This window comes from Trichechus manatus, unplaced genomic scaffold (assembly GCF_000243295.1).
Source record: "Trichechus manatus latirostris isolate Lorelei unplaced genomic scaffold, TriManLat1.0 scaffold00110, whole genome shotgun sequence".
NCBI lineage: Eukaryota > Metazoa > Chordata > Mammalia > Sirenia > Trichechidae > Trichechus > Trichechus manatus.
The window spans coordinates 4,829,562-4,841,980 of NW_004444046.1; the positions used below are offsets into that span (position 1 = coordinate 4,829,562).

At 37.1% G+C, this 12,419-nt stretch overlaps 1 protein-coding gene across 11 annotated transcripts in view; it reads right to left on the reverse strand.

Moving 5' to 3' along the window:
* Positions 1 to 12,419, reverse strand: part of PHC3 (polyhomeotic homolog 3) — an 89,237-nt gene that overhangs the window by 38,750 nt on the left and 38,068 nt on the right. For 9 of the 11 annotated variants that reach the window (XR_002825182.1, XM_023737896.1, XM_023737895.1 and 6 more), the window contains 2 exons: positions 5,596 to 5,754; positions 3,442 to 3,537 (listed from right to left, as the gene is read on the reverse strand). The exons of 1 other annotated variant lie outside the window; for it this stretch is intronic. Coding sequence is in view for 9 of the 10 variants with exons in the window: in XM_023737896.1 (XP_023593664.1) it covers positions 3,442 to 3,537; positions 5,596 to 5,754 (255 nt within the window). In the remaining variant the exon portion in view is untranslated. The remainder of the gene's footprint in view (positions 1 to 3,441; positions 3,538 to 5,595; positions 5,755 to 12,419) is intronic. One more of the 11 variants, XM_023737898.1, reaches the window with a different exon arrangement.

A 12,419-nucleotide genomic window follows, 5' to 3' on the forward strand; every position in this document is an offset into this window, starting at 1 on the left:
TTTTTTTTTGGGGGGGGGGGGGTAGATACTTAATTCTATTTATGATTTTTTTAAGCTAACGTTAAAATACCCCATTTAACATTTACCCCCATTCACCATATTTACCAAACAAATCTTAACAAATATCTGGTGTAGGCACATTAAAATCTCCCAGGAAGCAAAGGAAAGACAGCATAAAATTTAACATTTGACACAAATGTTCTATAAACTGGACCACATAATAATGATAATCAGAGACTGAATAATATCTCAAAAACTTGAAATCCTGAATACTTTTCTTCAAACGAAAACGTATTCATACTAAATAAGAATTTAACACAATAATTTTTCTTTTTCTGGAATTCTAAAGAAAATGTGTATGTACACATATATATGTTATATATACTATATGTTGTGAAATAAAATACATTACATATTATATACAAAACTTAATATACGGCTATAATATTTACAGTTATTTTGGCTTAAATATTTACAATAAATTTCAAACATGTCAACTATACTGCTAAAACATATTACAAAGTTAATTTAGCGATTACTAGAAGGACCACATACCAGTATTCAGATTTCCTTGACAGAATTTTACTTCTGAGGAGAGAGAAAACATCCTGCCCTGGTGGCACAGTGGTTTAAGTGCTCGGCTGCTAACCAAAAGGTCGACAGTTCGAATCTACCAGCCGCTCCTTGGAAACCCTATGGGGCAGTTCTACTCTGTCCTATAGGGTCACTATGAGTTGGAATCAACTCAACAGCAATGGGTTTGGTTTTTGTTTTTTTGTCCAACTTTCATCTACTGGTACATCTGAATCTTCCCTGTGATGGAATTATGAAAACTTTCTGACTTTTGAAAAAGTCTATGTTTAACATGAGGTATTTTTGCTAATTTCACACCTTACATTTTTAGGTGGTTCCCCCACCAAAACACTCTCACGTCAATTATTTAACTTCGAACTAACAAATACGGTGTGAACTATCACAGCATCCCTACTTTGCAGATTAGGAAACGAAGAGTTACTATGACACTGATGGCAGTAGAGCTGAGTTTCCAGCTTCTAACTCCAAAGAACTGCTTTTTCCTCAATTCTAACATCATTTGCCAGCTAACCTTGTTAAGATTTCTTACTCTTCTATAAACACACTCCTTTTTATCCTATGATATGTTTCCGAACATCAGATTTTTTTGGCAGGGTGGGTGAAGAGACATAATTTAAAATAGTAAACAAGGGTAGGATATTCCAAGTTTCTCATTTTTTGACAGGATGCTATAAAAATTTTTTAATACAGAACAAAATCTTATAATATGGTGATGTCAGTAACTTAAAGATTATTAAAATAAAACTTCAAATTTGGTATTTCTTATCATAAACAATTTTTGTTTAACTGATCAACCAAGTGGAGCAGAAATTTTTCAAAACTAACAGCCTTGAACTCGAAGAAAGTTTCCACTGGAATCTACAAGGTGTCAGTGTCACCTACCACTGCAAGCCTCATTCACTGACATTTCAAAAGCACAGCAAAGAAAAACCACCTTCACAGAGAAATTCTTAAAGGTCAATCTATTCCCCTAGTTTCTCAAAAGTTCACCGTTGAATTAAGCCAGCTTATCATGGAGCCACATACCTGGATCACACCAAACTGGACCCTGAAGAGATACTTTTATAAATTGACTATGCTCACAGTAAAGATGCTGTTAAAGGCTGGGTAAGATGTTTTCTCCATGAGAATCCACAAGACCAACTATGCTCTAGACAGACAGCACGGGTTAGAAATAGCTGTATTTTCCTAAGCAACTGATTTGTTTTACCTCGGGAACTATAAATCCTTTAAGTGGTTGTGTTTCTTTCTTCACTATTAACTACTTGAAAACTAAGCACTGAATTGGTGATCCACCTTCACCCAACATGTAACAAAAACAATAATTAGTAACGTGATATCTTATTATGTGTCAGGCACTGTACTAAGCATTTTATGATTCCTTATAACAACTCAATTACTTCCAATTTACAGTGAAGAAACTGAGGCTTAACAGGGGTAATAATAATAACAGCTAACATTTAATGCGTGTTATGTATCAGACAGAGCCCTGGTGGCATGGTGATTAAGTGCTACGGCTGCTAACCAAGAGATCAGCAGTTCAAATCCACCAGCCACTCCTTGGAAACGCTATGGGGCAGTTCTACTCTGTCCTATAGAGTCGCTATGAGTCGGAATCGACTCGATGGCATCAGATATGTATCAGACAGAAGCCATAGTGGTGCACTGGATAAAGCACTCAGCTGCCAACTGAAAGGTTGGCAGTTCGAACCCACCAGCAGCACCGCGGAAGAAAGATGCTGTAAAGATTACAGCCTTGGAAGTCCTATAAGGCAGTTCTATTCTGTCCTATAGGGTTGCTTTTAGTCAGAATCAACTTGACAGCAATGGGTTTTTGGATGTATCAGACTCTGTTATATTTTATACTTATTAACATTTAATCCTCATAACAACCCTATGAAGTAAGCATTAATTATTCCTATTTTATAGATGTTAAAACAGTTATAAAGAGGCTTGTCCATATGCCAGCTATATCCTTAACTGAGGCAAGAGGTAATTGGTAGAGCTAGTATCTAACCACAGAGTCTGGATCCACAGTCCATACTCTTAAACACTATGCAATACTATGGCCTTGTCCAAATCAATCAGCTGGCAATTATTATTGCTGAAATCAGAATTTGAACTCAGTTCTGCTTTATCCCAATGCTATGGTCTTAAGCACTTTGTATACTGCCTTCTTATTGCTCCCTTTGCAAAAAAAAAAAAAAATACTACTGAGTATCTATAATATTCTAGACACTAAGCATACATATTACTCATCCTTCGATTTACCCTAAAAGTAAGAAATCTTTGCTTCCCCTAAAGTCACAAAGATATTCTATGTTTCCTTCTAGAAGTTTTATAGTTTTGGCTTTCAGCTTTAGTCCTATATTCTACTTCTAGTTTATGTTTGTGAATGGTGTGAGGAAGGAGTTAAGGTTCACTTTTCCATAGAACCAAAGTAATATTCTATTCAATTTTTAAAATTTTAAATTTATCCAATTTAATTCACTTTTTAAACTTAAACCCATCTTGACAGTTATTTGTATAACTGCTTACAAAGGAATCTATACAAAAGAATGCATCTCACATAATAAGAGATATAATTCTGCTTTACCATAAAACTAAATACACAGGATCATTAGCAAAAATTTACATTAACCTTTAGTAATGTCAAATAACCTAGATATCTTTGCCTAATGGTGTTATCATCTCCATAAAACAAAAAGCACTTTCTTGAAGTTGTCACTGTTTTATTAAATCTCAATCTGAAATGCATGACAAAGAGCACTGAAACCAAGTACATGTTTATCTTTGACCTGAAGATCAAGACCTCCAGTACCACGTTATGAAGCTAGACAAGCTCACCTGAGTAGCTGCAGACTGACAGGGAGATGACGACGACGAGACAACAGGAATGTCAGACTGTACAGCAGCCACAGTGGTAGCGGGTGTGAAAATCAGCTGTACAGACAGAAAACCAAAAAAATACCCTAAGACAAAAGAACATGTCCCACACACAATGTATAGCAGGCAAGAGAGACTGAAATTTGTGACAGAAAGACAAGCAGTTTAGGATTATCTCCTAAGCCAAGATTTCATACAGGACAAAGAGAAGTTTCCGATAATAGAGAACTCAAAAAAACCATAAACATTTTTGAAACAGCTTGTGATTCTAATGAGTAGAGAAATAAATCAGCACTCAAAAGAGAAATTATGTTTTGGTAATATAAAATCTTCAGACCAAATTTTGCCCCAAATAAGCTATTATACTTAAACTTTTCCCATCTCAAAACTGCTGGGGCAGGTTTCCTTCAATGGAAAGTTAAAATAGACAAGTACAGTCACTATTCTTGGACACAATTAAATTTCAGTGGGAAACATGTAAAGAAACACCAAAAAAGCCTTTTCAACCCTCTTTACCACAAAGGATAACTATGCCACATACTACATGACAGTATTTCATTCAGCTACACAGGATCTTTAAGACAAACCTAGGTTACTCTTGATTTTGAAACTATTTGTAAAGAAATATTCATTTTAAATGTAAACACCACACATGTCAAAATTCAACAAAACAGCTTTCACATCAAAAAAAAAGGAAAACCAACTCATTTACCCGTCACCATCTCTTTTCTAAATTTTTTTAATATTGAAACAGAATGCCATTAATGTTTAAGGCAATACAATACACTCAGAGAATATCTATTTAACTTAGTAAATCATGATAATTGTTTCAAAGAATCTGTAAATACTCTATCTCAAAATTGCATCAAGGGTTATTCAGTTCCTCAAAACAACTCACTGTTATTTAAATTAAAATACCAATTAAGGGCTCTTTTTAAACTTCAGTTCTTTAGTTACTAAATTTACATAAATTCAACAACAAAGTATAACTTTCACAAAAAGGTAATTTTCGGTACAAAAAGCACTAAGCCTAGAAGTTTACAGGGAAGATATTCTATTTAGCTTGAACCATATGAAACTGCCAGTTTTAGAGATAAAAAAATGGTCAAATAGCAACCATGTCAAATGGTCTGACCTAACTTAAAAGCTATTACTAGTTAAATAAGATACCGGGCGGGGGGAGGGGGGAGGAGCAGGAACGGACTAGAAATGTGGTAATATCTATTCAAGCCTCTATGAGTAGAAGGTAGGTCATGTCACTGTTTCTTGTTAGAAATATGACTGGAAACTTTCTTTGCAATTTTAGATGGAGAGCTGGGGATCCAGATATATATTCAGTTCACTGATCAAAAAAGAATATAAATAAAAAGGTAACAGGGTCAAAGCTTTGTCTAACTTTGTAAACACATCAAATAAAATAAATGTCAACCAATTTCTACATTCTTTAAAGAAGCTAAGAAGTTAAATTAGAAAATCAGTAGGTACTCAAATACAAATAATCAAATTAATGTTCTTATATTAATAAAAGATCAAAGTGAGAATACAAATAAGCTTGAAGATTTGAGATGGGTGAAAATAATGAAAGCTAGGAATCATCTGGTGAATTATCAGGATATTCAACTCAGATTTCAGAAGATCTCAGGATATAAATTCTAATTTATAATTAACAACAAAATTTTTAATATCTCTAACTATATTTCATTAAATTTTACATAAGATATAAAAGACATACAATGATTTTTATGTATCACTGTAAGTACCAATTATAACTATAAGATGCCATCAATTATAAAATGCATCCTAATTTCAGAGATGTTAAAATACAGGAAAAAAAGTTTTGAAATTGAGGAAATTTGATATTTTAAAAAATCACTCCTATATTAAAGAATCTTTGATAGCTTCCCAGTGTTGCAAATTGCCATCTCATACGCCAAGAAGGCCTACCAATTAAAGGTAGAATTTTTCATGACATGAATGTACAAGATCTGAGCACAAAAAATTTTTCGTTAAACATTAATATTTAAAATGCCTCTTACTGCATCAAATCAAGAAACTTTTTTTTTTATCTCTCTCAAGTCCTTAAACACTGAAAAAATTTGGTAGCTCATATCTTACCATTTGAGCTCGGAGGTACATTTGAGCTTGGCTTGCCGTGAGGGTGGGGGAGGTACTCCCTAGTAACATAGTCTGTTGGGTAATACTGCCGCTGGTAGAACTGGAAGCCTGGGAACGGCTTATTAACTGTGCAGGTGTAGGAGAAGTGGAGAGGTTGATCTAAGGAAGAAAAAATATTAGGTCACAGGCTTCTATTTCTTGCTTCCATGTCACTGAACTTCACCAAGCTGCAGTTAGGCAATCAACGAGTATAAACTATGGCTAAGGACCCAAAAGAGAGAGACGTTCATCTCTGATAGACCCCTTACTTCTTTGGTCAATTATATGCACACATGGAAACAACAGCATGCACTGGTTGGTAATCAGGATAATTTTTAAGAATATGCACAATGTGTTTAAACAAAATTCCCAGTACGTTTCTTAAAATGTCATTTTCACTACCTTCCAAAAAGGAGAGCTAATGTTTCATTATTTTAATATTCCACATAACTTAAAACATTCTAATCAACAGCTTACACTATTCTGTCATATACTGTCACATTTTGAGGCATTTCTGAAGTGAACAAAAATTAAAACACAAATAATCTATTCACATATATAAAAACATACATGTAACATATAATTAAAGTTCTAACTCAAAAGGTCTCAGAGTAGGAAAAAAACACAGTTGCTACTTGTCAAACAGATGGAAAAATACTGAACATTGGTTAAAAAATTAAATCATTAAATAGTACTTTAAAGTTCTGCTCTTAAAGAGAATAAACACAGTCTATTTCTGGAAGCACAGTCTAGCTCTAGGAGGATACATAACAAACTGGTAACTGGCTGTGTCTGGGAAGGGAAATTGGGGTGGGTGGGGACAAGGCAAAGGGAAATACGTATACCCTTTTTTATTTCAATTGCATAGAATGTGCATGTATTACCCACTTTAAAAATAAATAATATTTTTGACGAGATAATCATATAATCTGATCTCAAATCATTTTTGTGGAAAAAAAAGAATAAAACTAACAAATAGTTTATCAGACTTCTGATTGAGACCACAAGGAGGACCAATCTATCCATGTACACAAACACACTCACAGAAATGCTAGATTGGTATAAAAAATTAGGGTATACGGCTGAACTTAAAAAGGTGGAGAGAAAGAGAAATTCCTAGGTGCCAGAAAGGAAGAAGAAACTCAGAGCCAAAACGCCAAGGCCTCTGGGGAGCTACCGAGCCTATTACAGGGGAGAGCTAGAAGTGAAATCCCCATTTAGAGCCAAGATACTCAAAAAGGCGGTTCAATACATTAAAGGGGAGCTGGGAAAGCTCTACTCATAAGCCCAGAGAAGCAAAAATGAAGAGCAGTCCACCCCTCCTCGAGTAGAGGGGGAAAGGAAGGTCCCTATGAAAAATCAAAACCCCAAGCTTGAGCCACATAAGGGCATAGAATCCAAATTTACACTACCTGCAAATTCCATAATCCCTCCCAAGACATTAACATTAGAACTACTTAAAACTGAACAGTGATTAGAGGAAGCTGAGTGAAGACAACACAGAACCTCTCTGTATTATTTTTGCAACTTCCTATGAGTCCATAATTATTTAAAACTAAAAAGTTTTTTAAAAAACTGAATGATAGATACAGTTACATAATTCTCTAAATTTATCTGTATCTTTTAAATATTTCCTAATTTAATCATATATTTAAATCAATAATTAAGTGCATAAACATAATTAATAAAGAATCCTTCTCCAATCTGGCTTTTACTCCTACTATACCACCAAAACATCATTGTCAACAGTCTCCAATGAGCTGACTGACAAATGCAGCAGATTCTGTTCAGGCCATTCTTTCTCAGTCTTCTATACCAGCTCCTGTGTCTGCCTACCCCCAAAAGCTCATGCCCTGTCCTAGCACTTTCTTTCTTCTTAAATTCCTAGGTTATCACATTTGCTCCAATGCTTTCAAACAATTCAATCTTGATGACTCTCAATCCTTCACTACAAATCCTTATTCAGACCTCCAGATCTAACTACTTACAGAACACATCTTTCTGGATGTCCGTTACCAACTCAAACTCAGTACGTTCATGTTCAAACACCAAACTCATTATTATTCCTCCTAAACCAGCCCCTCCTCCTATTACCTATCTCACAAACGGTACGGGCATCTTCTAAAGTCCCCCATTTTAGAATTATCTGGGAGTCATCCTTGATTCTTCTCTCTCCTTTGCCACACACTCAAACTCACTCATGTGACATACTGTGTCTATATCCTTTATTCTCATCATTTCCATTTTGATTTCTAATCACTTAGCCTAAGAGTCTGTCACCATGGCACTACTAGCTAGATTACTTTAACAGCTGCAAATTGATTTATCTGCCTGGAATCTTGTCTCGTCCTACATTTAAAGAATCTTTCATTGTAGAAGAGAAACTAGATAACTGGGAGCTCCTAAAAATCAAACACTTATGTTCATCAAAAGACTTCACCAAAAGAGTAAAAAGACAACCTATCAACTGGGAAAAAATTTTTGGCTACGACATATCCGATCAGGGTCTAATCTCTAAAAGCTACAAGATACTGCAAACTCCAACAACAAAAAGACAAACAATCCAATTAAAAAAATGGGCAAAGGATATGAGCAGCACTCCACCAAGGAAGACATTCAGGCAGCTAACAGATACATGAGGAAATGCTCAAGATCATTAGCCATTAGAGAAATGATGAGATACCATCTCACCCCAACAAGGTTAGCATTAACCCAAAAAACACAAAATGATAAATGTTGGAGAGATTGTGTCATGGTTTGAATTATGCCCCCCAAAAAATGTGTGTATCAATTTGGCTGGGCTGTGATTCCCAGAATTGTGTGATTGTAATTTATGTTAAAGAGGATTAGGGTGGGATTGTAACACCACCTTTACCCAGGTCACATCCCTGAGCCAATGTAAAGGGAGTTTCCCTGGGGTGGGGCCTGCACCACCTTTTATCTCTCAAGAGATAAAAGGAAAGGGAAGCAAGCAGAGAATTGGGGACCTCATACCATCAAGACAGCAGTGCTGGGAGCAGAGCGCGCGTCCTTTTGACCGGGGTCCCTGTGCAGAGAAGCTCCTAGTCCGGGGAAACACCGAAGAGAAGAAGGCTGACAGAGAGAAAAAGCCTTCCCCTAGAGCTGACTCCCTGAATTTGGACTTTTAGCCTACTCTGACTGTGAGGAAATAAACTTCTCTTCGTTAAAACCATCCACTCGTGGTATTTCTGTCAGAGCAGCACTAGATGACTACGACAGACTGCAACACTTACACACTCCTGGTAGGAATGTAAAATGGTACAACCACTTCAGAAATCGATTTGACGCCTCCATAAAAAGCTAGAAATAGAAGTACCATACAAGCCAGCAATCCCACTCCTTGGAATATATCCTAGAGAAATGAGAGCCGTCACATGAATAGATATATGCACACTCATGTTCCTTGCAGCACTGTTCACGATAGCAAAAAGATGGAAACAACCTAGGTGCCCATCAATGGATGAACGGATAAACAAATTATGGTATACTCACAAAATGGAATACTACGCAACAATAAAGAACAACGACGAATCCACGAAACACCTTACAATATGGACGAATCTGGAAGGCATTATGTAACATAAAATTAGTCGAAAAAGGACAAATATTGTATGAGACCACTATTATAAGAACTCAAGAAAACGTTTAAACACAGAAGAAAATGTTCTTTGATGGTAACGAGGGTGGGGAGGGAGGGAGGGAGAAGGGAATACACTAACTAGATGTTGTTGTTGTTAGCTGCCATTCAGTTGGTTCCGATTCACAGCGACCCTATGTACAACAGAATGAAAACGCTGCCCGGTCCTGCGCCATCCTCACAATCATTGTTATGCTTAAACCTACTGTTGCAGCCACTGTGTCAATCCATCTCACTGAGGGTCTTCCTCTTTTTCGCTGACCCTCTACTTTACCAAGCATGATGTCCTTCTCCAGGGACTGATCCCTCCTGACAACATGTCCAAAGTATGTGAGACATAGTCTCACCATCCTTGCTTCTAAGGAGCATCCTGGTTGTACTTCTTCCAAGACAGATTTGTTCATTCTTTTGGCAGTCCATGGTATATTCAATATTCTTCGCCAACACCACAATTCAAAGGCGTCAATTATTCTTGGGTCTTCTTTATTCATCATCCAGCTTTCACATGCATAGGAGGTGATAGAAAACACCATGTCTTGGGTCAGGCACACCTTAGTCTTCAAGGTGACATCTTTGCTTTTCAACACTTTAAAGAGGTCTTTTGCAGCGGATTTGCCCGATGCAATGCATCTTTTGATTTCTTGACTGTGCTTCCACGGGTGTTGATTGTGGATACAAGGAAAATGAAATCCTTGACGACTTCAATCTTTTCCCCATTTATCATGATGTTGCCTATTGGTCCAGTTGTAAGGATTTTTGTTTTATGTTGAGGTGTAATCCATACTGAAGGCTGTGGTCTTTGATCATCAGTAAGAGCTTCAAGTCCTCTTCACTTTCAGCAAGCAAGGTTGTGTCATCTGCATAACGCAGGTTGTTAATGAGTCTTCCTCCAATCCTGATGCCCCGTTCTTCTTCATATAGCCCAGCTTCTCAGATTATCTGCACAGCATAGAGACTGAATAGGTATCGTGAAAAGGATACAACCCTGACACACACCTTTCCTGACTTTAAACCACGCAGTATCCCCTTCTTCTGTTCAAACGACTGCCTCTTGATCTATGTACAGGTTTCTCATGAGTACAATTAAGTGTTCTGGAATTCCCATTCTTCACAATGTTATCCATAATTAGTTAAGATCCACACACTCGAATGCCTTTGCAAAATCAATAAAACACAGGTAAACATTTTTCTGGTATTCTCTGCTTTCAGCCGGGATCCCTCTGACATCAGCAGTGATATCCCAGGTTCCACATCCTCTTCTGAATCTGGCTTGTATTTCTGGCAGTCCCCTGTTTATATTCTGCTGCAGCCACTTTTGAATGATCTTCAGCAAAATTTTACTTGCATGTGATATTAATGATATTGTTTGATAATTTCCACATTCGGTGGGAACACCTTTCTTGGAAATTGGCATAAAGATCTCTTCCAGTCGGTTGGCCAGGTAGCTGTCTTCCAAATTTCTCGGCATAGATGAGTGAGTACACTTCCAGCACTGCATCAGTTTGTTGAAACATCTCAACTGTATTCCGTCAATTCCTGTAGCCTTGTTTATCACCTATGCCTTCAGTGCAGCTTGGACTTCTTCCTTCAGTACCATTGGTTCCTGCTCATATGGTTCCTCCTGAAATGGCTGAACGTCGACCAATTCTTTTCGATATAATGACTCTGTGTATTCCTTCCATCTTCTTTTGATGCTTCCTGAGTCGTTTAATATTTTCCCCATAGAATCCTTCAATGTTGCAACTTGAGGCCTGAAATTTTTCTTCAGTTCTTTCAGCTTGAAAAATGCAGAGCGTGTTCTTCCCTTTTCGTTTTCCATCTACAGGTCTTTGCACATATCATTATACTACTTTACTGTGTCTTCTTCAGCCGCCTTTTGAAATCTTCTGTTCAACTCTTTTACTTCAGCTACCTGACGTTCAAGTGCATGTTTCAGAGTCTCTTCTGACATCCATTTTGGTCTTTTCTTTCATTCTTGTCTTTTTAATGACATCTTGCTTTATTCATGTACGATGTCCTTGATGTCATTCCACAACTTATCTGGTCTTCAGTCATTAGCGTTCAACACGGCAAATCTATTAGACGGTCTCTAAATTCAGGTGGGATGTACTCACGGTCGTACTTTGGCTCTCATCAATTTGTTCTAATTTTCTTCAGTTTCAACTTGAACTTGCATATGAGCAATTGATGCTCTGTTCCACAGTCGGCCCCTGGCCTTGTTCTGACTGATGATATTGAGCTTTTCCATTGTCTCTTCCTACAGATGTAGTCAATTTGACTCCTGTGTATTCCATCTGGTGACATCCAAGTGTATAGCTGCCGTTTACGTTGGTGAAAAAAGGTATTTGCAATGAAGAAGTCATTAGTCTTGCAAAATTCTATCATGCAATCTCTCGCATCGTTTCTATCACCAAGGCCTTATTTTCCAACTACTGATCCTTCTTTGTTTCCAACTTTCACATTCCAATCTCCAGTATTTATCAATGCATCCTCACTGCATGTTTTATCAATTTCAGACTACAAAAGCTGGTAAAAATCTTCAGTTTCTTCATCTTTGGCCTTAGTGGTTGGTGCGTAAATTTGAATGATTGTCATATTAACTGGTCTTCCTTGTGGGCGTATGGATATTATCCTATCAGTTACAGCATTATACTTCAGGAAAGATCTTCAAATGTTCTTCCTGAGAATGAATGCAATGCCATTCCTCTTCAAGTTGTCGTTCCCAGCAGTGTAGACCATATGACTGTGCGATTCAAAATGGCCGATACCAGTCTATTTCAGCTCACTAATGCCTAGGATATCAATGTTTATGTGTTCCATTTCTTTTTTCTTTCTTCCCATACAAAAATTTATACATACATTGTTATCTGACTCTAATCGCTCTCCCCATACTGTGACAGCACATTCCTCCCTTCCACCCGATTCCCCATGTCAATTCAACCAGCTCCTAACCCTCTCTGCCTTCCCATCTCACCTCCAGACAGAAGCTGCCCATTTAGTGTCTTGTATCTACTTGAGCTAAGAGGCACACTCCTCACAAGTATCACTTTATGTCCCACAGTCCAGTCCAATCCCTGTCTAAAGACTTGGCCTCGGAAACTGCTTTAGTTCTGGGCTGATAGAGAAT